At 42.1% G+C, this 27,181-nt stretch overlaps 1 protein-coding gene across 2 annotated transcripts in view; it reads left to right on the top strand.

Annotated features, from left to right (window-relative positions):
* The window catches only part of corin (corin, serine peptidase), a 50,464-nt gene that overhangs the window by 19,870 nt on the left and 3,413 nt on the right, over nt 1-27,181 (top strand). For both annotated transcript variants that reach the window (XM_056733336.1, XM_056733335.1), the window contains 4 exons: nt 10,834-10,951; nt 26,410-26,538; nt 26,622-26,671; nt 26,747-26,921. In XM_056733336.1, the coding sequence (XP_056589314.1) occupies nt 10,834-10,951; nt 26,410-26,538; nt 26,622-26,671; nt 26,747-26,921 (472 nt within the window). The remainder of the gene's footprint in view (nt 1-10,833; nt 10,952-26,409; nt 26,539-26,621; nt 26,672-26,746; nt 26,922-27,181) is intronic.

The following is a 27,181-nucleotide window of genomic DNA, read 5'->3' as shown; positions in this document are numbered from 1 at the left end:
TTAGGGTATGGAGGTGAGTTTGTTTTGATGCCTCTGTGTTAGGTTTGGATCTATTGAAGTAGAGAGTGATTTTACTGTGATCTGACAATGGTGATGGTGGGCTGACTGTGAACGCTCTGAGGGAGTTAGGATTCAGATCCGTGATGAAATAGTCTACCGTACTGTTACCCAGCTTAGAACTATAGGTGTACCTACCGTATGAATCTCCTCGTAGTCGTCCATTGACCATGTACAGACCCAGTGTGCGACAAAGATGGAGAAGTCTTAATCCATTTTTGTTTGTTGTTTTATCGTAGTTCAGTCTTTGTGTATGTGTAGGTATGGAAAGGACATCTCCTCCTGGAATGTGTTTGTCTCCCTTGGAGTGAACTGAGTCTGACTCTTCGCCTGTCCTGGCATTTAGGTCACCGCAGATCAGAACATTGCCCTGTGACTGAAAGTAGTTGATCTCCTCTTCCAGGATCGTGAAACTGTCCTCATTGAAGTAGGGTGACTCTGCTGGAGGGATGTAGGTTGCACACAGGAAGATATTCTTATCTGTTGAAGTGATGGTCTTGTTGATTTCTATCCATGTGTAAAACTGGCCAGTTTTAATCATTTTTGTTGAGTTAGCGTATTCAGATTTATACCATATCAGCATTCCGCCTGAGTCTCTTCCCTGGGTGACACCAGGCAGTTTGACGGATGGAATGATGAGTTCTCTGTAGTTTGTAGGGCGACCAGTGGGTCCGTCTCCTCTACTCCATGTCTCCTGTAGGATGAGGATGTCTGAGTTTTTTGTTTCAGAGCTGAAGTCTATGTTTTTGCTTTTCAGTCCAAAAGCAGATGACCTCAGGCCTTGAATATTCCAACATGATATTGTAAAAGATTTGTTATCCATAAGTTATTAATTTGTTTAGTGCGGATTTTGTCTTAGTACAGTAGGTGTGAGCAGATTAGGTTCAGCATCTGATGGATGTCTTTTAGCTCGGCTGTTGGAGCTTGTGCAGATGTCGGTGTGGAGTTTCTGCTCACTGTCTGGGCATAGCTTAGGCTGCTGGAGTTCTGTTGCATATGCCGGGTGGGGGGTGTAGGCAGCAGGGGTGGTGCTCTGGTCTGTTGGCTGTTGTTTTGGCAAGGAGGGGGGCCCAGTCTCTGGCTGTTTTTAGAAGGTGCGGTGTGGTTCATCCATGGTCTGGGTAGGGACTGCCTTGCTCCGTTGCTTCTAGGGGGGTTGTTTGTGTTGCGGTTTAGAGCAACATCTTTTAATTTCTTTGTAAAGATGGGGACAGACGCTCTGTACAGGTGTACATGGTCATAGAGGCATGTAAGGTCCAAGGTGGGATGATGTGCCAGGTGCACTTGAGGTTTGAGTGCACAAGTTCTAGAGAGATTTGCGTTTATTTGTTGAATTGTGTCTGGGTGGAAGTCTTTCCGTGGTAGCAGTGTCGAGATGGTGATTTTGGCATTTGGGAAGGTGGTTGTAGCTTTTTCGATTACCCTTTCGAGTGCTGTGGCCACTCTTTCTTGTTGTGCTCTCAGGTCGTTTGTGCCAGTGTGAATTATAATGTGGCTTGGTGATCCTAGGTTGTCCTTGTTCAGTAGTCTGAGGGCACTGTGCGTGTTGGGGCACCAGAGTTTGGACACCCTTTGTTTGGGGAAGAGCTTTTTTTCGTCTATGAATTTCCCATTTGAGTCTATCAGAAGGACAATATCTGTTTTCTGTGAGTCCTCGGTGGGTGTTGGAGTGTTGTCGGGTTCATTGCGTTGATCTGTACTGGGCAAAGGGTTTGGTGAAGATGGTGGGTTTTGGCTGGGTTGTGACAATGAGGTCTGTGAGCTGTGGACCGTTTGAAGGGTGACCTGTTGTTCTGGACCATTTTTGGAGTTGAGGGCTGTGAGGTGGGTATCTTTTTCGTGTTTCAGTTCTCTTATCTCCTCTCTTAAAGCAGTTAGCTGGGTCCGTTGACTCTCTGTCTGCTGTGTGATCTGGGTTTCCAGTGATGCCAGCTGAACCTTGAGCCTCTCCCTTCCTTGCACTAGCTGCTTCACTTCGGCCTGAAGTGAAGACAGTTCTTTCCTGATGTTGTCTCCCTCTTTTTGTTTGGCTGTGGGTTTGTTGCCGGATTGGTCTGGGCTTTGTATGGTTTGGAGAGAAAGAGTAATTTCTCTGAGCTGTACTAGTTCCCCCTCCAGGGCTGTAAATCTCTCTCTCATGTCAGTACAGTAGCAATGTGAATGGAGGTCCTTTGGTTGTTCTGCGTTAGGAGGATCTGTATGTTCTTGCTGATCATCAGAAACTGGGGTTCTGTCTGGTTCCTCTGTGGTGGGTTGCTCATTGTCGGGTTCCAGTTGTAATCTTCCTTTGATACTGAGGAAGTTTTGTTCGAAAAGACCTTGAGTGCTTTTCACTACAACTATCCCTGTTGTTTTGTAGATGTTAACATTTATCATTGTTACGTCATCCTCATTTTTAATTTTTAGCTGGAAACCCCCACAGATGCCTTTTCTTTCAGCGTTTGGGAATTCTGAGATGATGGCTTTGTGCCATGAATGAGGTCGGTTGGTGTAGAAGATCAGGTTACTGGTGCTACCATCTTTATGAAGGTCTGCGAATAAAGTCTCTGAGTTTTCTGTGAGTCTTTTGTTTTTGTAGACTTTCCTTGCTGTATCGTTCGTAACCTCTTTTGGGTAGTGTAGAGGAATGGCCTCCACACATTGGGGTTGTGCACTCATGATGAAATGGGCCGTTCGCACCTGTGTGGGCGTTGGTTGAGGAATGTCCTTTGTTTGGTCCAGTCGTTTTCTCACCTTCCAATTCACACCTCTGAGGCGTGGGTCATGTGGTTAAGCAGAGTTTGCTGCCTCAGTAACACTATTGTATCTTTGAGTAAAACTTTTAGTTTCTTTTCTTTTGCTTGTTTTGTTTGTTTGATTGTAGTTATTGTCGAGTATTTGGCACAAAGTGGTGGTAAAGTACTTATTTTGGTACCTGGTAGAAGATAGACCTTGATAATCTAGTCCTCTTGTTATTTTTGGTTTGTTTGTAGAGCAGGATTGTTGGGTTGGTGTCCTTTGTGTCCTTTGTGTCCTTTTCTGATATTTTGTTCCAGAAATCCAGATTAAGAGTAAAAGTTTGATTTAAAAAACAACAGGTTCCGTTAATGAAGGTTTGTCTATGTCTCCTTTGTAAAAAATTCCAAGGAATTTCAGGTTAATCCAGTAGTAAAATATGTTTGTTGCAGGAGCTCAAGAGTGTGTGACCTCTCTCTCTGACCTCTCTCTCTCTCTCTCTCTCTCTCTCTCTCTCTCTCTCTCTCTCTCTCTCTCTCTCTCTCTCTCTCTCTCTCTCCCTCTGTCTCTCCCTCTGTCTCTCCCTCTGTCTCTCTCTCTGTCTCTCCCTCTGTCTCGCTTTCTCTCTGTCTTGCTCTCTCTCTGTCTCTCTCTCTATCTCTCTCTCTGTCTCTCTCTCTGTCTCTCCCTCTGTCTCGCTCTCTCTCTGTCTCGCTCTCTCTCTGTCTCTCTCTCTGTCTCTCCCTCTGTCTCGCTCTCTCTCTGTCTTGCTCTCTCTCTGTCTCTCTCTCTGTCTCTCTCTCTCTCTGTCCCTCTCTCTCTCTCAAGATTCAAGATTCAAGATTCAAAGGAGCTTTATTGGCATGATAAAAGAAAATTTACATTGCCAAAGCACAAGATTAAATATAAACATGCAGAAATACAGATTAAGATCAAAAATAAGATAGAATAAAATTAAAAGTCTATAAGTAAAAATCTATATATATATACATCTCAATATAAACAGAAAAACAGTTTTAATTAAAGTTCTCAATAAGGGTGATAGTGTCAGTTTGTGTGTGTTGTTCTGTCAGTGTTGTGTTGTGTTGTGCTGCTTGTTCTTTGGTCGTGGCAGGACTTGACATATCTTGCAGCCAGGTTTGAGCTTCTTGACTTTTCTCCCAGTATGTATGAGATCTTGTCCTTTTGTTGAAACTGGTCAAAGTCTTTGTGTAAGTTTGTAAACTGGGGGAAGAATGTTTCTCTGATGTGTGTGTAGTTGGGACAGGAGAGGAGAAAGTGCAGCTCTGTTTCCACTTGATTGTGTGTGCAGTGTGGACACAGTCGCTCTTGTCTCGGTGTCCATGTGTGTCTGTGTCTGCCCGTCTCTACAGTGAGCTGGTGATCACTGAGTCTGTACATGCTCAACACTTTTCTTAGTTTAGGGTCTGATACGCTTGTGAGGTATTCTGACACTTTATATTCTCTCTTTAGTGACAGATAGCATTCCAGTTTACTTTGCTGAGCTGTTGCTTCTGTCCAGTGTTGGAGATATTTCTCTTTTTGTCTTTTCATCATTTGGTTTAGTCTGGCTGGGGTTTGGGGTTGACTTGGGCATGTTTGGGGTTGTAGAGTTAGTTGTGAGATCAGTTGGATGAAGGGGTTTCTCTCTGGGCTCAGCTCTTGATGACTTAAGGCTTTGTGATGGAGTGTGTCTGTGTCGCTGTTCTTAAGGTGTGTGTAGAATTTTAAAGCTCTTTTTTGTATTTTAATGATTAGAGGATACAGTCCTAATTCTGCTCTGCAGGCATTGTTTGGAGTTTTTCTCTGTACCCGTAGAATGTTTTTACACATTTCTGTTTGCAGAATCTCTATTGGGTGTTTGTCCCATCTGCTGAACTCTTGGTTGGCGAGAGGACCCCAAACCTCACTTCCATACAGCGCGATTGGTTCTATAATTGATTGTATTATTTTCAACCAGATTACGGTTGGGATGTCAATTTTGATATTCTTTTTTATGGCGTAAAAGGCTCTTCGTGCCTTGTCTCTCAGGTCGTTCACAGCCTTGTTTAAGTTTCCGGTGTTACTAATGTTTATACCAAGATATGTGTAGTTCTTGGTGTGTTCTAGGGGCACGTTGTTTAGTTTGAAACGCTGATGTTGATTTTGGCTACTGGGCTTTTTTTGGAATATCATGACTCGAGTCTTCTTAAGGTTAACCGATAGGGCCCATGTTTGGCAGAAAGTGTGCAGGGTGTCCAGATGTTGCTGTAGACCTTCTTTTGTGGGTGACAGCAGCACCAGATCGTCTGCAAACAGGAGACATTTCACTTCGGTGTCTTGTAAGGTCGGGCCGGGTGCTGGTGACTGTTCTAGAGCTCCAGCTAATTCATTCATGTAAATGTTAAATAGTGTAGGACTTAGACTACAGCCCTGTCTCACTCCACGACTCTGGGAGAGAAAGTCTGTGTGCTTGTTGCCAATTTTAACTGCAAATGTGTTATTGGTGTACATTGATTTGATGATGTCGTAGGTTTTTCCTCCGATGCCGCATTGAATCAACTGAAGAAAAAGTCCCTCATGCCAGATTGAGTCAAAAGCTTTTTTGAAGTCAACAAAGCATGAGTAGAGCTTTCTTTTATTTTGGTTTGTTTCTTTGTCAATTAAGGTACGAAGAGTGTATATATGATCGGATGTGCGGTATTTGGGTTGGAAACCAATTTGGCATTTTCTCAGGATGTTTTGGTTGTTTAGATATTGGAGAAGTCTGCTGTTAAGAATGTTACAGAGGAGTTTACCTAGATTACTGTTTACACATATTCCGCGGTAATTATTAGGGTCGAATTTGTCTCCACTTTTATGGATTGGAGTTATGAGACCTTGGTTCCAGATTGTGGGAAATATACCTGTACTAAAGATGATATTAAACAGTTTGAGGATGGCGAGTGTAAGTTTTTGGTCTGCGTGTTTAATCATCTCGTTTAGGATACCGTCGATACCACTTGCTTTTTGGGATTTAAGTTTTGGTATATTTTGTTCTAGCTCAGCGAGTGTAATTGGATAGTCTAAAGGGTTTTGGTAATCTTTAATTGTTGACTCCAGAGTGCATAGTTTGTTGTGTAGGTTAGTTTGTTCATGGTTCTTGTTTATTTTACTAAAGAGGTTTGAGAAGTGCTTTATCCATACGTCTCCGTTCTGAATGGGAAGATCTTCATGGTGGGGTTTGTTAAGTGTGTTCCAATGTTCCCAGAAGCGATTTGTTTCTAGAGATTGTTCAATTGCTTTTATCTGGTTTTGTGTATCTTGTTTCTTTTTCTTCCTTAGTGTTTCCTTATATTGTTTAACTTTTTCATGGTAGAGTTGGCGAGTGTTTACATTGTCAGCATCTCTGTGTTTCTGATTTGATAGAATTCTTACTTCTTTTCTAAGGTTTTTACACTCCTTATCAAACCATTTCTCATTTACAGGCTTTTTGTTTGATTTTGTGTTAGTGGGTTTTAGGTCAGATAGCGTTGCAGATATTGTAAAAATTTGGTTAATCCTGTCTACTGCTAAATTTACACCTTCATAATTGTGTGGAAATGGGGTATCGAGGAATTTATTCAGTAGGATTTGAATTTTTGGTTCACGAGTTATGCTTTTGTATGTATCTTCGCAATTTTGTTTCCACCTGAAAGTTTGTTTTAGGGTATGGAGGTGAGTTTGTTTTGATGCCTCTGTGTTAGGTTCGGATCTATTGAGGTAGAGAGTGATTTTACTGTGATCTGACAATGGTGATGGTGGGCTAACTGTGAACGCTCTGAGGGAGTTAGGATTCAGATCCGTGATGAAATAGTCTACCGTACTGTTACCCAGCTTAGAACTATAGGTGTACCTACCGTATGAATCTCCTCGTAGTCGTCCATTGACCATGTACAGACCCAGTGTGCGACAAAGATGGAGAAGTCTTAATCCATTTTTGTTTGTTGTTTTATCGTAGTTCAGTCTTTGTGTGTGTGTAGGTATGGAAAGGACATCTCCTCCTGGAATGTGTTTGTCTCCCTTGGAGTGAACCGAGTCTGATTCTTCACCTGTCCTGGCATTTAGGTCACCGCAGATCAGAACTTTGCCCTGTGACTGAAAGTAGTTGATCTCCTCTTCCAGGATCGTGAAACTGTCCTCATTGAAGTAGGGTGACTCTGCTGGAGGGATGTAGGTTGCACACAGGAAGATATTCTTATCTGTTGAAGTGATGGTCTTGTTGATTTCTATCCATGTGTAAAACTGGCCAGTTTTAGTCATTTTTATTGAGTGGGCGTATTCGGACTTATACCAGATCAGCATTCCGCCTGAGTCTCTTCCCTGGGTGACACCAGGCAGTTTGACGGATGGAATGATGAATTCTCTGTAGTTTGTAGGGCGACCAGTGGGTCCGTCTCCTCTACTCCATGTCTCCTGTAGGATGAGGATGTCTGAGTTTTTTGTTTCAGAGCTGAAGTCTATGTTTTTGCTTTTCAGTCCAAAAGCAGATGACCTCAGGCCTTGAATATTCCAACATGATATTGTAAATGATTTGTTATCCATAAGTTATTTATTTGTTTATTGCGGATTTTGTCTTAATACAGTAGGTGTGAGCAGATCAGGTTCAGCATCTGATGGATGTCTTTTAGCTCGGCTGTTGGAGCTTGTGCAGATGTCGGTGTGGAGTTTCTGCTCACTGTCTGGGCATAGCTTAGGCTGCTGGAGTTCTGTTGCATATGCCGGGTGGGGGGTGTAGGCAGCAGGGGTGGTGCTCTGGTCTGTTGGCTGTTGTTTTGGCAAGGAGGGTGGCCCAGTCTCTGGCTGTTTTTTGAAGGTGTGGTGTGGTTCATCCATGGTCTGGGTAGGGACTGCCTTGCTCTGTTGCTTCTAGGGGGGTTGTTTGTGTTGCGGTTTAGAGCAACATCTTTTAATTTCTTTGCAAAGATGGGGACAGACGCTCTGTACAGGTGTACATGGTCATAGAGGCATGTGAGGTCCAAGGTGGGATGATGTGCCAGGTGCACTTGAGGTTTGAGTGCACAAGTTCTAGAGAGATTTGCGTTTATTTGTTGAATTGTGTCTGGGTGGAAGTCTTTCCGTGGTAGCAGTGTCGAGATGGTGACTTTGGCATTTGGGAAGGTGGTTGTAGCTTTTTCGATTACCCTTTCCAGTGCTGTGGCCACTCTTTCTTGTTGTGCTCTCAGGTCGTTTGTGCCAGTGTGGATTATAATGTGGCTTGGTGATCCTAGGTTGTCCTCGTTCAGTAGTCTGAGGGCACTGTGCGTGTTGGGGCACCAGAGTTTGGACACCCTTTGTTTGGGGAAGAGCTTTTTTTCGTCTATGAATTTCCCATTTGAGTCTATCAGAAGGACAATATCTGTTTTCTGTGAGTCCTCGGTGGGTGTTGGAGTGTTGTCAGGTTCATTGCGTTGATCTGTACTGGGCAAAGGGTTTGGTGAAGATGGTGAGTTTTGGCTGGGTTGTGACAATGAGGTCTGTGAGCTGTGGTCCGTTTGAAGAGTGACCTGTTGTTCTGGACCATTTTTGGAGATGAGGGCTGTGAGGTGGGTATCTTTTTCATGCTTCAGTTCTCTTATCTCCTCTCTTAAAGCAGTTAGCTGGGTCCGGTGACTCTCTGTCTGCTGTGTGAGCTGGGTTTCCAGTGATGCCAGCTGAACCTTGAGCCTCTCCCTCCCTTGCACTAGCTGCTTCACTTCGGCCTGAAGTGAAGACAGTTCTTTCCTGATGTTGTCTCCCTCTTTTTGTTTGGCTGTGGGTTTGTTGCCGGATTGGTCTGGGCTTTGTATGGTTTGGAGAGAAAGGGTAATTTCTCTGAGCTGTACTAGTTCCCCCTCCAGGGCTGTAAATCTCTCTCTCATGTCAGTACAGTAGCAATGTGAATGGAGGTCCTTTGTTTGTTCTGCGTTAGGAAGATCTGTATGTTCTTGCTGATCATCAGAAACTGGGGTTCTGTCTGATTCCTCTGTGGTGAGTTGCTCATTTTCGGGTTCCAGTTGTAATCTTCCTTTGATACTGAGGAAGTTTTGTTCGAAAAGTCCTTGAGTGCTTTTCACTACAACTATCCCTGTTGTTTTGTAGATGTTAACATTGATCATTGTTACATCATCCTCATTTTTAATTTTTAGCTGGAAACCCCCACAGATGCCTTTTCTTTCAGCGTTTGGGAATTCTGAGATGATGGCTTTGTGCCATGAATGAGGTCGGTTGGTGTAGAAGATTAGGTTACTGGTGCTACCATCTTTATGAAGGTCTGCGAATAAAGTCTCTGAGTTTTCTGTGAGTCTTTTGTTTTTGTAGACTTTCCTTGCTGTATCGTTCGTAACCTCTTTTGGGTAGTGTAGAGGAATGGCCTCCACACATTGGGGTTGTGTACTCATGATGAAATGGGCCGTTCGCACCTGTGTGGGCGTTGGCTGAGGAATGTCCTTTGTTTGGTCCAGTCGTTTTCTCACCTTCCAATTCACACCTCTGAGGCGTGGGTCATGTGGTTGAGCAGAGTTTGCTGCCTCAGTAACACTATTGTATCTTTGAGTAAAACTTTTAGTTTCTTTTCTTTTGCTTGTTTTGTTTGTTTGATTGTAGTTATTGTCGGGTATTTGGCACAAAGTGATGGTAAAGTACTTACTTTGGTACCTGGTAGAAGAAAGTCCTTGATAATCTAGTTCTCTTGTTATTTTTGGTTTGTTTGTAGAGCAGGATTGTTGGGTCGGTGTCCTTTGTGTCCTTTGTGTCCTTTTCTGATATTTTGTTCCAGAAATCCAGATTAAGAGTAAAAGTTTGATTTAAAAAACAACAGGTTCCGTTAATGAAGGTTTGTCTATGTCTCCTTTGTAAAAAATTCCAAGGAATTTCAGGTTAATCCAGTAGTAAAATATGTTTGTTGCAGGAGCTCAAGAGTGTGTGACCTCTCTCTCTGACCTCCACTCACTCTCACTCACACTCTCTCTCTGTCTCTCTCTCTCTCTCTCTCTCTCTCTCTCTCTCTCTCTCTGTCTCTCTCTCTGTCTCTCTCTCACTCTCTCTTTGTTTCGCTCTCCCTCTGTCTCGCTCTCTCTCTGTCTCTCTCTCTCACTCACTCTCTCTCTGTCTCGCTCTCTGTCTCGCTCTCTCTGTCTCTCTCTCTCTGTCTCGCTCTCTCTGTCTCTCTCTCTCTCTCTCTCTCTCTCTCTCTCTCTCTCTGTCTCGCTCTCTCTCACTCTCTCTCTCTCTCTGTATCTCTTTCTCTCTCAAGATTCAAGATTCAAAGGAGCTTTATTGGCATGATAAAAGAAAATTTGCATTGCCAAAGCAGAAATACAGATTAAGATAAAAAATAAGATAGAATAAAATTAAAAGTCTATAAGTTGTCCTGTCAGTGTTGTGTTGTGTTGTGCTGGTTGTTCTTTGGTCGTGGCAGGACTTGACATATCTTGCAGCAGGTTTGAGCTTCTTGACTTTTCTCCCAGTATGTATGAGATCTTGTCCTTTTGTTGAAACTGGTCAAAGTCTTTGTGTAAGTTTGTAAACTTAGTGTAAGTTTGTAAACTTACACAAGTTTCTCTCACTCTCTCTTTCTCTCTCTGTCTCTCTATCTCTCTCTCTCTCACTCTCTTTCTGTCTCTCCCTATGTATCTCTCTCTTTCTCTCTCTCTCTCTCTTACTCTCTGTCTCTCTCTGTCTCTCTCACTCTCTCTCTCTCTGTCTCTCTCTCCCTCTGTCTCTCTCTCTTTCTATCTGTCTCTCTCTTACTCTCTGTCTCTCTTGCTCTCTCTCGCTCTCTCTGTGTCTTGCTCTGTCTCTCTCTGTCTGTCAAGATTCAAAGGAGCTTTATTGGCATGATAATTTTTTTTTACATTGCCAAAGCACAAGATTAAATATAAACATGCACAAATACAGAATAAGATAAAATAATTTTCTGTCGCTGTAACCTCCGGAAAGAAAGATTGTGTGCTTTTAGGAGGCAGAAAAACAAGGTTGGCAAAAGTTAAAGGGCGTGTAGTTGGGGCCCCATACATGGAATTACCACTGCATCTGTCAATCAATCAACTGTCAGTCTGTTTATTTGTGTGTGTATGTGTGTAGTTTCTCTCTTTGATGATGGAACGTTGCTGGTGTATAAATCAGGCCTGGAGTATCAGGTGTGTGCAGACGGATGGAGCTCGAACCTCAGCAGCATCACATGCACACAGATGGGTTTAGGGTAAGGTCAGTACACACACACACACACACACACACACACACACACACACACACACAAAGAAAAGGGTAGCGGGTGTCAAACTAACGTTTTATATCACATGATTGCTATCCTAGATGCTTATTGGTCAGTACAGTACAATGTTCCAGTGACGTTCGCTACTTGTGCCATATTGTTTAAATTAATAGGCAGCTTTCCTATAGCTCAGTGTTAAGAGCATGGTGTTAACAACACCAAGGTCATGGTTTCGATCCCAGGGGATGTAAAGCATCTGCCAAGTACATAAAATAAAAAAATAAAAATGTCCAACACATGCACAGTAGTGTTCAGCGCTATATATGACACAGTGGCATTTCATGGAATTTTTCAAGACAAACAAAATGTCTAAAAGGATCAGTTATATATATATATATATATATATATAATAAATGCTTAGTGTATATACTTCTTTGAAATGTCTCATTCTTGAGTCATCAACTAAACAATATATTTGTTTAAAAAAGTATACACATTACAACTTGCCAGGAATGTCTTTTTTAACTATGTGGGAGTCACTGAAGGGTTATTTACTGGTTAAGATAATTTCATATTGCGCCAATAAAAACAAAACCAACACTGCACGCTTTACAAAGATGATGGATGATATATTGGATCTAGACAAGCTCTATACTCAATATGCCGTCTGCAGATACACTGAAAAGCCTATGCTGTTACAGACTGAGTTTGATCTCCTGTCAACACGGCAAACGGAGTATCTCGTTTCTATATCTCGGTATGGGTGCTATGAGCACAGGGACAAGCTGGGTGAACCCTTTCTCATCAACTGAAGCCAATCAGTCCATTCCTGCAATCAATGAAGAGCAGGGCTTAACCCATACTGACATCTTAGAAATGAACTCCTGTTTCCAAAACCTTTACCAGTCACTGTACACTTCCGACTCGGGTACCGACACTCTCTCATTGAAAGACTTTTTTGATAATATACACATCCCCTCCCTAGATTCAGAGATGGGCACTGAATTAGAATTTTCACTAGATGCAGAAAAATCATTTAATTGGGTGGAGAGGGGCTATCTTTTCAACACATTGGAGCTGTTCGGATTTGACCGTAAAATTATACTTTTGTGTACTTCTTTGTTGGCTGCTGTGTGCACATAATATATCCGCTTATTTTGAGCTCCAACGCGGCCAGAGACAGGGATGTCATTTGTCCCAACTATTGTTTGCCATTGCAGCAGAACCACATGCTTTAGCTCTGAGACAAAGAGCCGACATTAGGGGAATCCAGGGGGCAGGAGTGGAACACTAGGTTTCGCCTCATGCAGACATTTGCAAGACTTTCTAGATTGGAGACTCTACTTACAGAATTTGGCAAAGGATCTGTTATAGAGTTAATATCCAGAAAAGTGAACTGATGCCTGTCGGTGATTGGGCTATTCCAGTGTTTCTCAACCAGGGGGGCGGAGAGGTACTGCTTTCCTGTAGCTCCGTGGTAAGAGCATTGTGTTAACAACGCAAGGTTGTGGGTTCGATCCCAGGGGATTGCAAATACCTATGTAAAATGTATAGGATAAAGCAATGTAAGTCGCTTTGGATAAAAGCGTCTGCCAAATGCCTAAATGTAAATTTTTTTTTTTTAGATTCAACTTTATTGTCATTACACATATACAAGTACAGTGTAACGAAATGTAGTTTAGGTCTAACCAGAAGTGCAATTAGCAAGTGCAGATATACAGTGTGAATAAATACAGAATACGATATTAGGAAAATAATTTACGATGGGCATGTACTATAAAAATATGACAATTGGTATGTTCTATGAACAATATATACAGAAGGCTATATACTGTGAACATTAATGTACAGGAGGTTATGAACAGATAACAATATAGACTATACAATAGTGCAAGTGACTTGAGTGTGCATTAGTTACAGACATTAGCTATTAAAGTTACAGTGCAGTAGATGAGTTAATGTGGTTATTAAAGGTACGGTGCAATACATGAGTAGATGCAGATATACTGTCATGATTCTCGGATTGAGACATGGCGTGAGAACCCAATTGCAGGCAGACACGGACGGTAGATGTGACAGGGATGTTTATTAACAAATAAACAACAAAACAAGACAGGCAAAACAAAAACCCACGAGGGGGAAAACAGGACAGGAATATATATAACTTAAACAAGAACACTGACTGACTAAACTATAAGACAAACACTGGTAACAAACACTAGACTAAACTCACTTTAGACACGGGAAACAGGAACAAGGTAAGACGACTGGAAACAGGAACATGAACAGGTACTGCATACAATGCACGAGCAACGAGACAAAGAAACATGAGGACTCTTTATAGGGGAAACAAACAGAGGATGGTAACGAGCAACAGGTGCTGGGGATTAGCACTAAGGAGAGGCTGACGAGGAACGAGATGTAGGGAACAATGACAAGACACGAGAAAGAACTAGGTCTTTCCCACATAAAACCATCAGGCAATGCCATGGCTCCACTTGAGACAGGAATAAAACATGACATGGTAGTGGAACCATGACATATACAGTTACAGTGCAGTAGATGAGTTAGTGCAGATATTGAAGCTATAGTGCAATAGATGAGTAGATGCAGTTAGTTATGCGATAGATGCAATGCAATAGACGAGTTAGAGTGCAGTAGGTGAGTTAGTGCAGTTATTGAAGTTACAGTGCAGTAGATGAGTCAATGCAGTTATTAAGGTTACAGTGAAGTAGATGAGTTAATGCAGTTATGAAAGTTACAGTGCAGTAGATGAGTTAATGCAGTTATGAGAGTAGTCCATTAGTGCAAATGAGCATTCAGTGTAATATTCCTGGTGTGCAAGTGAGCAGAATAGAGTGCAAATGATGCTGAGTGTGTGTAAACAGTCCGGTAGAGCAGATACATGAAGTACTGGTGTGTACAGTTCAGTCATGCATGGCAGCCCTATAGTGCAATGTAAACATTGTAATAGCAGCATTAAGTTAAAGTTATGAGAGGTAGTGAAATCAGTGGGGAGCAGAGTTCAGTAATGAAACAGCTCTGGGAAAAAAGCTTTTTCCTAGTCTGCTGGTTCTTGTCCGGAGGCACCTGAAGCGCCTACCGGAAGGCTGGAGAGTAAACAGTCTATGAGCGGGATGAGAGGAGTCCTTGAAAATGCTGCGAGCTCGACGCAGACAGCGTTTCTTCTGGATGTCCTCAATGGAAGGGAGTGTAGTTCCTGTGATGCGCTGGGCTGTTTTCACCACCCGCCGCAGTGCCTTGCGCTCAGCAACAGAACAGTTCCCGTACCAGACTGTGACGCAGTTGGTCAGGATGCTCTCTATCGTGCAGCGATAGAAGTTCACCAGGATAGTTGAAGACAGTCGGTTCTTCTTCAGTGTCCTCAGAAAGAAGAGACGCTGGTGAGCCTTCTTGACCAGGCATGAGGTGTTGGTGGTCCAGGACAGGTCCTCCGAAATGTGGGTCCCCAGGAACTTAAAACTGGAAACACGTTCAACAGCCGTCCCGTTAATGTGGATGGGGTTGTGTGTGCCTCCTTTCGCCTTCCTGAAGTCCACGATGATCTCCTTTGTCTTGGAGGTGTTAAGGAGCAGGTTGTTGTTTGAGCACCATGTGGCCAGGTGCCGTACCTCCTCCCTGTAAGCAGTCTCATCGTTGTTGCTGATGAGACCAATCACTGTTGTATCGTCTGCAAACTTGATTAAGGAGTTTGTTCCATTCACAGGCCTGCAGTCGAGTGTGAAAAGGGAGTAGAGAAAGGGGCTCAGTACGCAGCCCTGTGGTACACCAGTGTTGAGGGTGATGGTGGTGGAGCAGATGTGGCCTAACCTAACAAGCTGAGGCCTGTTCGTCAGGAAATCCATAATCCAGTTGCAGGTTGAATTGTTAATGCCTAGGTTTCCAAGTTTGATGATTAGCTTGGAAGGGATTACGGTATTGAATGCAGAGCTGAAGTCTACAAACAGCATGCGTGCATAAGTGTCCTTATTGTCCAGATGTGTGAGCACGGAGTGCAGCGCCATGGACACTGCATCATCTGTGCTCCTATTGCTACGGTAGGCAAATTGGTATGGGTCCAGTTTGGATGGTAGAGAGTCTTTTAGGTGTGACAGGACCAGCCGCTCAAAGCACTTCATAACAATGGGTGTGAGTGCTACAGGGCGGTAGTCGTTCAGGCATGTCGGGCTGGAATGTTTTGGAATGGGCACAATGGAGGTGGATTTGAAACATGCTGGAACCACTGCTTGGGCGAGGGACTGGTTGAAGATGTCCGTGAAGACCTCAGCGAGCTGCTCCGCACATGCCCGGAGTACGCGACCAGGGATGCCATCAGGGCCGGCAGCCTTGCACGCGTTTATCCGGCTTAGTGCAGTGAAAACATCTGTGGAATTTAGTGTGATGATTGGGTGGTCGGTGGAAGGTGTGAGCCTGGTGGCGGGTTCCTTGTTGTCTCTCTCAAAGCGTGCATAAAAGTCATTAAGCTCGTTCAGAAAGGCAGCATCTGTGGTTATGGGGATGGAGTGGTTGGGTTTATAGTCACTAATGGCCTGGATGCCCTGCCACATGCGTCGAGGGTCAGAATTGGCAAAATGCTCCTCTAGCTTCAACTTGTAGCAGTGCTTGGCCTTTTTGATGCCCCTCTTCAGATTTGCTCTGGAAGTACTATAGGCCTGCGCATCACCTGATCTGAAGGCGGTGTTGCGTGCTTTCAGCAGGAGGCGCACTTCCTTGTTCATCCATGGCTTCTGATTCGGGTATATGGTGATCTGCTTTTGAGTTGTGACACTATCAATAGTGGTATTGATGTAGTCCAATACAGAGGAGGTGTAGCTGTCTATATCCGTGTGAGAGCCACTGGTGGCATGAGAAGCAAACATACTCCAGTCTGTGTGTAGAAACCTTTCCTGGAGTGTGAAGTCTGCCCCCGCAGGCCACACCTTGATGGTCTTCACTGATGGCTTCACACGATTAATGAGAGCTGAATACTTGGGGGTGAGGAACAAAGAAAGGTGATCAGATTGACCCAGGTGGGGGAGGGGGGTCGCAGCGTAAGCTTCAGCCATGTTTGTATAGACATGATCCAAAGTTTTGTTTCCTCTTGTGTGGCAGGAAACATGCTGATGAAATTTAGGGAGCACTGTCTTTAAGTTTGAGTGATTAAAATCTCCCGCAACAATAAATGCAGCCTCCGGGTGAGCAGTCTGTTGTTTACTGATGGCTGCATGAAGTTCTTTCATAGCAAGCTTGGCATCAGCATCCGGTGGAATATAAGCTGCCGTTATAATGGTGGAAGTGAATTCCCGTGGCAGATAAAACGGTCTACATTTAACCATGAGAAACTCAAGGTTAGCCGAACAGTGTCTCCCGACAATAACAGAGTTCGTGCACCAAGCTTTATTGACATAAATGCACAGTCCACCTCCTCTTGTCTTACCGGATTCCTCTGCCGTTCTATCCGCGCGGTGTGTGTTGTAGCCCGCTAGCTCAATAGCGTTGTCCGGTATGCCGCTGTGTAGCCATGTTTCCGTGAAGATTATGACATTGCAGTTCAAAAGTTTTTTGTTGTTGATGATGCGGAGTCGAATCTCATCCATTTTGTTCACTAATGATCGTACATTAGCAAGGAAAATGCTGGGTAAAGAGAGCCTGTGTGGTGTTAGCTGTAGCTTAGCTCTTAGCCCTCCGCGTTTTCCCCGCCTTTGTTTACGATCTCGACGCCGCCGGCGAGCACTTCCGACCGGCCGTGTGGGGTGCGTAGCATCGGAGGTTTTCACGATCTCAGGGACGAGTTGAATGTTGCTGATATAACTTCCGGGAATGCGCAAACCGATATCCAAAAGCTCATGCCGGGTGTACGTTGTGAATGCACAACTGTTCTGTACGAACAGGCCCGAGATGAGCAAGAAAAACACTATATAATTGCTAAAACTGGAGAGACGCTGAGCCTCGCGATGTTCACGCGCCGCCATCTTGGTCTTAAGAGACCAAGTACTGCAGGTGGGGCTTAATAGTTCCCTGAAACCCTCCACCCTTTGGAACTTGATCGCGAATGCACGGTTGAACTTGATTGCAAATTGACATAGCGCAATCCTACTGAAGCAGCATGCGTGAGCAGCGGTGCAGACTCATTGTAGGTCATGCACAGTGCAATTTTATGCAATTTTTCTCATGCTTAACATGGTCAACTTGTCAAAAAATGAGTTGGGTGTATTACGTAGTATTTCTGTGCTAGATACACTACCCTTTAAACATCAACTTTTATTCACAATATTATTATATCAAAGTCAAACTAAAAAATTAATTCATTAATTAATTAAAATTGATTAATTAAAAAATATATATACTTAACACCACAACAAAGTAAAAATGTATTCACCTTCCACCACAGCGCAAACGACATTATTAAAACTCAAACGTTTCCAAGTCCTTCATTGCTTTATAATATTTAAACTCAACAACAATTTTTGATTTTACATATGCTTTGAAAAAAGGCAAGATATCTTGACTAATCCTATTTTCTGTTTTGTTTTTCCTTGTCATATAAATGGTGAGGGGAAGCTTTTGTTTACATAAGTCCAGTATTGTCCAAGTATGGCGAATTGATCTCTGTCCCAGCAAGGTAGCGACTGCTTTTAAGTTGTTAATGAGCGGTTCCTCCTGCAGTCAGAAGAGAGAGTCTGTTGTCTCAGGTCTATCCACAGTGAAATAACCCTTGCTTTTAAGTCCCTTATAAGAAGAAGGTAGTCCATTCAGACAATTTTTTTTTAGGATTCATAAGAAAAAGAGCACTCTCTAGTCCAACTCCATCCACTTTTTGAAGAATCACTTTTAGTCATGTTTCGCCACACTAAATCTGTAGAGCCTGTTAAAACCCTTTGCACAAACTGTAGTCGAAAGGTTGCCATCCTACTTGCAAGATGCACCAAGCCTTGACCTCCTTCCTCTTTCGGTAAAATACACTCTTAGGGTCCCAAAAAAATTAACAAGAGTTGCTTGTAACCGCGACAGTAAACCATCAGGTCGGTCCACGTATGCCTGCTTATGCCAAAGTGTAGATGTGACCAGATTGTTAGCTATAGGCACTCTTCCTCTGAAGGATAGCTGTGAATGAATCCACTTCCATTTGGCTAGTATCCCCTTCACTCTTTCCACAAGGCCTTCCCAGTTTTCTTTTGTGAAGTCTCGTCTCCAAGGTAAACTCCTAGATACTTAATTCCACTCTTTTTCCAAGTCATTCCACCAGGTACAGTTGGAAGACCCTGTTCCCATTTTCCGACAACCACAGCATCACTTTTTTCACAATCTACCTTAGCAGCTGATATGATTTCAAATTCTTTGACAACAGATTCTAAGTTATTTATATTCTGTTGCCCATTGACCATAATAATGACATCATCAGCATACGCAGAAACTTTGTAATGAACATCATGACAAAATGATAAACCTTAACATTTTAGAGCTTTGTTTGCTTAACATTGGTTCTGTTGCCAGAGAATGAGCCAAAATCAAAAGCCTCAAGAGACTTCGAAAGGTAGTTATGTTCGACTCTATCGAAAACTTTTTCTTGGTGAATAGAAATGAGTCCCAGATGAAGACCTAAAAAAATCTGAATCCTCAAATACATCTCGAACTAGGCAGACATTATCCATTGTTGACCTGCCAGGCACAGAGTAAGTCTGGTCAACACAAATGATCTGCTCCATCACGCTCTTCAACCTATTGGCCAGAGTCTTAGAGAACGTTTTTAGATCTGAGCATAACAAATTCTTGATTTCCTGTAAATCTCCCTTCTTTGGCAGTAGGGTGACTACAGCTCTTCTGCAGCTCAAAGGCAATGAACCTTCAGCTAAGCTTTCATTCAGAACATCTAGCATGTCTTCCCCCACGACAGTCCAAAAAGTCTTATAAAATTTGATTGGAAACCCATCGATACCAGGCGCCCAGTATCTATCAATTCTTGTAAATGTTGTATTTCAAATTCAAGCTCATATTGATTTGGCAGTATTCCTAGTGACATTTTAAGAATATTGCTGGCAAAGTGACTTTATTTCAATCTTTTCATAATCCCACCATTGCCGCAAATTTTCAAAACATTGTTTTCTCAACTTCAAAAACATCCTTAAATTAACATCATTCAATAAAGAAGTGTTAAGGTGCCAGTATGCTTTTAGATTTGCTATATAAAATGGACATGTGACTAGGCAATGATCAGTAAAGCCAACAGGGGCAATTTCACATTTTTAACAATATTAAAATGATGCTTAAAACAATAAAACCTATCAAGTCTTGCCAAAGAAATATAATTTTCTGTAGTATGGGCCCATTTGTACCGTCTTGTACTACCATTAAGTTCTCTCCTAATGTCACAAAGACTATGAGTTTTTAACAGTTCTCGTATAAAACAACTATTTGCAGCATGAGGTTCTGTATGATTCCTATCCATAACATCGTCTTCGGTGTAATTGAAATCCCCACCCTAAAACAAGTATTCTTCTGAGCTACAGTTGTATAACTGTGTTAACATTTTTAAAGAGACAAACTCTTTCAGCACCATTTGTTGGAATCACCCGTTTAATTTCGCAAGAGATGGGCAGAAAATTCTTTGCAAAAAGAATGGCTCCCTCTCCACTTGTGGAACTCGTGTGTAAATAACACCTCACCCTCCCATTCCTTCCTCGAATCAACCTCATTAAAGTTATCGCTATGCGTTCCCTGAACAAAGTTACTTGTAAATTCTTATGCCTGATTAACTCGAACAATAAAGCTCTTTTATCAATACTCTGGGCTCCATTTAAAATAAGAGTACCCACATTTACCTTACTCGTGGGAAAAATGATGTAAGGAAAAACAAACAGTTTTTCAGCACCAATAACAGCACCAAACAAGCGAGGCAAGAAAGATCATGTTGTTTCAAAGCCATCATCCACTTGAAGTTCAAGTTTCACTTTGGAAAAGTCTATAGACTGCTTGTACTGTAAACTGCTTATTGCCTTCACCTATCAAAGGTACCAAAGTTGACTCCAGAAACATCCTACGATCTGGAAAATAGTCCAAAATCCTTATATTCTTCATGTTTTTGTCCTCCCCAAAAAGAACTTATTTTATCAAAGGTGTAAGCACTACATCCATTTCTCCTGCTTTTGATTTCAACTTCCTCACTTTCTGAGTCATCCAATGTGCTGCAATCAGTATCATCATGTTGCATTTCTGCAACCTGCTCAATTACCCCTTTTTGACACTTGTTTCAGGCATCTTTCTTTTAGTTATAGGAGTTTTAAAGATTGTCTCATCACTCACTTGTTCAGTGTCCATTAACTCCAATATTGGTTCTGCCACAGCAGCAACTTCATCGGGCCTAATATCCTTCTTTCTCTCTTCACTTTCATTACTGAGAGGTTCAACACTACAACCAGCTTCATCCACATTGTTCCTAGAATTATCGTATTCGATCGTGTTTTTTTCACTCTCCTGTATCTCTCCTGTAACATTATTTGTCACCCCAATGTCAGTCACACCAGTTCTTTCATCTTCACCAGAAGATGTTTCAGACTAGGGCTGCAACAAAGGATTATTTTGATAGTCGAGTAATCTAACGATTATTGGATCGATTAATCGACTAATCGGCTATTATTTCAATGACTAATCAGTACGTTTTTAAAGCATTATTCAGCTTTTGCAACTAGTTAAAACATTGAGTTATAGATAATTTACATAATGAATAAAATCAATTCAGGTTTTGAAATTTGCTTTAATGAACTTGAACCAACTAGTTACTCTCTTTAAGTTTGCTGATTCTGTCCAACTCGAATCACACAAATACTCTCTGTCTAGAAACTTTTAAATACAAATACAAATAAATAAATCAGGTACATTAAAGGCAATTTTTTTTAAATGTAAACAGATCTCTTGACAGAAGCATTAAGCAGCATTTATATGAAAACAGTTCAGTTTAACTCTATCCCCGTCAGCCTTTAAAAAAAAGTTGCCAGCCTACGGCAGCTTTTTTTTACATTTTAACCAAACTTTGATGGCTCACACTACATTTTCTGTAAAGAATATATGGACAAACAGTATGTCCAATGAAAGAACAGATTCTCTGCTTTTAAACAAAGGAAACCGTATTCTTCAATCTTGATTTGATCTTTTTTTTTCACTCCTTAGATGTGGGTAGGTTTCTTCAAAAATGCATCACTTTGATTAAAAGATAATTTTGAGTCAATTAGTTTTTTTGTCAAAGATTCCGCTCTGAACAATCATTAAAACCCGATAAGAAATAAACTTAGGTTCTAGGATTCTGTATTTTCCCGAAAGGTGTGTAACAGCGCCACCTGCTGTACAACAGTATAACCACTGATTGCCGTTATAACTTGTTTGGCGGGGAACCGTTTTTTTTAAATGACGAAATAAATCATCAATCATGTCGGTGAAAGAGTTAATGAAAAAGAGCAAGAAACAGAAGAAAATATTTAAAAATAAAGTCAAGATATAAGACTCCTATCACTTAACTTCCCTCTCTTATAAGGATTTTCCACTCATGTAATACCTAAGTTAGTTAGTTAGGTCTAGATTGAGAACACTCGCCTCTCTTCTGCTCATTCTCCAGTATGTTTCCTTTTAAATACTTCAGCATGCTGGTTGTGATGATGTGAAAGGCAAGTTCCGCCTTTCATGCATTGCACACAACCGCATTTTGTCGTTTTCAGTTTGGTAAATCTTTCCCACACTTTACTTGTTCACATTCGTTTGTACTCCGCCATAATTCTCGCTGCGTGTCCTTCTACTGCGATAGCATTAGGGAAGACTACATTACACTCTAGCGCTACAGTGCCGTAGTGGTCAAATTGTGATATTGCAGGCCCTTAAATTAAGTCACGTAATCAAACGACTACTTGACAACAAGAATATTTGTCGACTAATCGTTTCAGCCCTAATTCAGACACATTAACTCTAGCATTTTCAGATTCAGATACAATCGCCCTCTCAGGACATGAGCGTCTAATGTGGCCTCCATGCCCACACTCAAAACATTTCATAGTCTCAGAGGTTGCAAATACCACATAATCAAAGCCATCAATTCTAAACTTGAAAGCCACGTTCATTTCTTCAGCATTGTTATTCAAAATCATGTAGATTTGCCTTCTAAAACACATAACATGTTTAAGCAAGGGGGACTTACAATTAAGAGAGATTCTTTTCATTTGTGAAACTATTTTACCATGTCTTGACAGTTCTGAAATAAGCAGTTCGTCCTTAATTAAGGGGGGGGGGGAATTTGACAATATGATTTTCTTTGCCGGTTGAACTAAAGACATTACTGGCATGAACGTTTCTTGTATAACAACTCCCCTTTGCACAACGCTATTTACTTTCTCCATACTGTTCAAGAAAAGTACAAATGCACTATTCATGCGAGACGCCGACATAATGCTGTCCTTTCCAACCGCTAAACTGCATTCCTCTATTGAACACCTCATCACAGGTTTGATTTTTACACCATGCCTGCGTGAAAGTTGCTCAAAACTCTGCCTCTCCGGTGCCGCTATTGCCGACCTGCAAGCTCTGGTAGATGGTGTAGCGTTACTCAGCGAGGTACTCTGTTTCGTTATTTTACGTAAATTAAAAACAACTAGTGAGAGAAGAAAAAAACTATTCACACAGTCCAGATCACAACAAGAAAGGTGTTTTAAGATAGAAAAGATCAACTCACTCGCTGAGTAACACTCTCACCCACCGACTGACACGCCAAAGAGAGCATACAGTCAGGTCCATAAATATTGGGACATCGACACAATTCTAACTTTTTTGGCTCTATACACCACCACAATGAATTTCAAATGAAACAAACAAGATGTGCTTTAACTGCAGACTGTCAGCTTTAATTTGAGGGTATTTACATCCAAATCAGGTGAATGGTGTAGGAACTACAACAGTTTGCATATGTGCCTCCCACCTATTTAGTGACCAAAAGTAATGGGACAGAATAATAATCATAAATCAAACTTTCACTTTTTAATACTTTGTTGCAAATCCTTTGCAGTCAATTACAGTCTGATGTCTGGAACACATAGACATTACCAGAGGCTGGGTTTCATCCCTGGTGATGCTCTGCCAGGCCTCTACTGCAACCGTCTTCAGTTCCTGCTTGTTCTTGGGGCATTTTCCCTTCAGTTTTGTCTTCAGCAAGTGAAATGCATGCCCAACGGATTCAGGTCAGGTGATTGACTTGGCCATTGAATAACAGTCCACTTCTTTCCCTTCAAAAACTCTTTGGTTGCTTTTGCTGTATGCTTTGGGTCATTGTCCATCTGCACTGTGAAGCGCCGTCCAATGAGTTGTGAAGCATTCGGCTGAATATGAGCAGATAATATTGCCAGAAACACTTCAGAATTCATCCTGCTGCTTTTGTCAGCAGTCACATCATCAATTAATACAAGAGAACCAGTTCCACTGGCAGCCATACATGCCCACGCCATGACACTGCTTCACTGAAGAGGTGGTATGCTTAGGATCATGAGCAGTTCCTTTCCTTCTCCATACTCTTCCCATCACTCTGGTACAAGTGGATCTTGTTCTCATCTGTCCATAGGATGTTGTTCCAGAACTGTGAAGGCTTTTTTAGATGTCGTTTGGCAAACTCTTATCTGGCCTTCCTGTTTTTGAGGCTCACCAATGGTTTACATCTTGTGGTGAACCCTCTGTATTCACTCTGGTGAAGTCTTCTCTTGGTTGTTGACTTTGACACACATACACATACCTCCTGGAGGGTGTTCTTGATCTGCCCAACTGTTGTGAAGGGTGTTTTCTTCACCAGGGAAAGAATTCTTCGGTCATCCATCACAGTTGTTTTCCGTGGTCTTCCGGGTCTTTTGGTGTTGCTGAGCTCCCCGGTGCGTTCCTTCTTTTTTTAAAATGTTCCAAACAGTTGTTTTGGCCACGCCTAATGTTTTTGCTATCTCTCTGATGGGTTTGCTTTGTTTTTTCAGCCTAATGATGGCTTGCTTCACTGATAGTGACAGCTCTTTAGCTCTTTAGACAGATCTCATCTTGACAGTTGACAGCAACAGATTCAAAATGCAAATAGCACACTTGAAATGAACTCTGGACCTTTTATCTGCTCATTGTAATTGGGATAGTGAGTGAATAACACACACCTGGCCATGGAACAGCTGAGAAGCCAATTGTCCCATTACTTTTGGTCCCTTAAAAAATGGGATGCACATATGCAAACTGTTGTAGTTCCTAACTGTTCACCTGATTTGGATGTATATAGCCTCAAATTAAAGCTGAAAGTCTGCAGTTAAAGCACAACTTGTTTGTTTCTTTTGAAATTCATTGTGGTGGTGTATAGAGCCAAAAAAGTTAGAATTGTGTCGATGTCCCAATATTTATGGACCTGACTGTATGTTGGAGAAGTTCAGGTGTTTGTTTGTTCACTTCATTTGGTTGATGAATGTTATATAAATGCTGGATATAACGCTGGATTTGGAGATCATTTGAAACTGAAATATGGAGCCGTCCCAGTGCTAAATGATGCCGGACATGAACCGCATGCGGTGAGTGAAACTGGTGTCTGTGTTTTGTTGACATTGTGCTTTAGTTCAGTCTTCATTCACATAGCCGTGTCCTTTCTCACAGTCACATTGAGTGTTCTGGATTTCTTGATTGACTGGAGTTTCATCCAATCAGCAGTAGCTATCCCATTCCAACAAAATACCTACCTTTTCCTTTTTTTTTCCCGAATTGTTGTGTTTTCAGATTTGTCATTTTAGTTTTGCAAGTTGTTGTTTTGTTTTGCACTTCCCACCCACCGTAATTTTTAGTGATATATGCCAAATACCTTCCTGGTTTGGTCCCATGCTCGCACCAGTTCTGTTTAGCATATCTGGGTTTTTTTGCAGCATCTTGGGTCACAAGGGAATCCAACATAGACCTAGTGGCTTTAATCTCTTCAAGTAATGCAGTAGAGAGAGATTTCAAAGACACTTCATCTCTCTTGGCTCAATCTTTTTCTAGTGCTATCTGCTTCTAGCCTTAAAAGTTTCCCACAAAAGAGAAGGATCGTCTGTAGATTTTAGATTTATCTCATGAAAGAACTTAAGCTCATGTCTGAGGTAAGAAAGAAATGCATGGTCTTTCAGAAGAGTAGAATCTAACCTCCAGTATCCAATCTGTCTCAGATTGCCCCTTAAATGAACAGTTAAGGTAACACAAGCATGGTCAGTTATAACTTTATTTCCAATCTGACTATCAGCTATAGAATTAAGGGAGATTTTAGGAATGAAAAAAGAATCTATTCTTGTGTGACACCGGAGTAAAAGGAAACTCCTTGTCCAAGGGGTGCAAAAATCTCCAAACATCCACCAAACCAAAGTCTTTACAGATTGCCTTTAAGGATTTCGCTAGTGGGGAGAGTGGAGACATTTTGTTGTGGAATGTATCCATATCATGATTCAAAATATTAAAATCTCCTCCCACTATAACATTTTCACTGTTCAGCTTCAGGAATTCCAAAAATGCATGAGTAAAGAAATCTTCTGGGTGAGCGAGATATTCAACAGAGATTTCATGGCCCTGAATGGACCCTTTAAGCATAACATATCTCTTATCTCTTTACTTGTCATGTATAGCCTCAAATAAGTTTGAAGTTTGACAAAAAAAAAAAACTAAGAATAAGGCTATTCCTCTTCAAAACATGTTCATCTTTAAACAGATTAAGACCTTAGTCCAGAAGTACAAAAGTAACCCATCGCGAAGAAAAAAAGAAGGTTTGTAACATTGGGCTGGTTATTATGACATATCCTCTTCTGTGATTGGAGAGAGGACTGTAAATACACCATTATGGGGTTCAAATTATAAAGGACAAACTGTCTAAGATTACTCCACAGTGTCTGTACACCCAACTCCTTCTTCTGGTCTGTGAAATCTCTTGCCTTACCATTCAGAATAATCCTCAGTCTGGCCGGGTACAGCAGAGCGTGTTCTAACTTCTCCCTCAGCCATGTTTAATTTAGTTATTTATATAGCACATTTTAAACAACTCAAGTTGACCAAAGTACTTTCCAATAAACAGCAAAGTAACAGAAAAACAAAAACACAATAAACAGAAAACATGGCAAGCAGTGAGATATGAGACTATCAGATATAGACTATCTGACACCTAACACCCGGCTAAGTGAATGTCCTATTAGAGACTTTTAAGATGATCTAAAGAAGTACAGGATCTGATTTACAGTATCTGGTCGTTCCAGAGACGAGGTGTGTCTTCCCTTTGGACTTTTAACGGGATTTGGAGACTTTTACTAAAATTTGCTCAAAAGTATTGAGTTGTGCAAACAAAACAACAGAATCATGCAGCTGGATCCATTCCTCTCAACACAAACAATACTCGACTAAAGGAATTACTGTGTTTGTGTGTGTGTGTGTGTGTGTTTGTGTGCGTGTAGTTCCTCTCTTTCCACACAGGCAGTTGAGGCTGAGTCTCTTTCTGTGATACGCAGACGCTGGCTGCACGTCCACCCAGACTGGAGTCAACATGACACGTCTCCCCTTCAGGGCCTACTAGGAAAGAGAGGGTTTGTGTGTGTGTTTGTGTGTGTGCGGGGAGGGGGGGGGTTGGTTAGTTTATGCCCATAAACATCATCTTCATCATGTTCAGGCACAGTTGTCCATCACACATGAGGGTCTCGCTAAAGTGCCCTAAACACGGTAAGAAAGTGTGACACACAGAAGAGGTTCTGTCTCGTTCTTTCTGCATTTGTCTTTATAACTCTATCGCTTCAGACTGTGGGCGTCGCCCTGCAGCTCGAATGGTGAAGAGGATTCTGGGAGGGCGTACAAGTCGCCCAGGGCGTTGGCCATGGCAATGCTCTCTTCAGAGTGACCCCAGCGGCCACATCTGTGGCTGTGTGCTCATTGGCCGTAAATGGGCCCTAACTGTAGCGCACTGCTTCGAAGGGTGAGGAACACACACGAGACACTCACACACGAGACACTCACACACGAGACACTCACACACCAGACACTCACACACCAGACACTCACACACCAGACACTCACACACCAGACACTCACACACCAGACACTCACACACCAGACACTCACACACCAGACACTCACACACCAGACACTCACACACCAGACACTCACACACCAGACACTCACACACCAGACACTCACACAAAAGACACTCACACACGAGACACTCACACACGAGAC

The sequence above is a fragment of the Triplophysa dalaica genome, chromosome 20, assembly GCF_015846415.1.
Source record: "Triplophysa dalaica isolate WHDGS20190420 chromosome 20, ASM1584641v1, whole genome shotgun sequence".
Lineage (NCBI taxonomy): Eukaryota > Metazoa > Chordata > Actinopteri > Cypriniformes > Nemacheilidae > Triplophysa > Triplophysa dalaica.
This window is presented reverse-complemented; position numbering and strand designations above follow the sequence as displayed.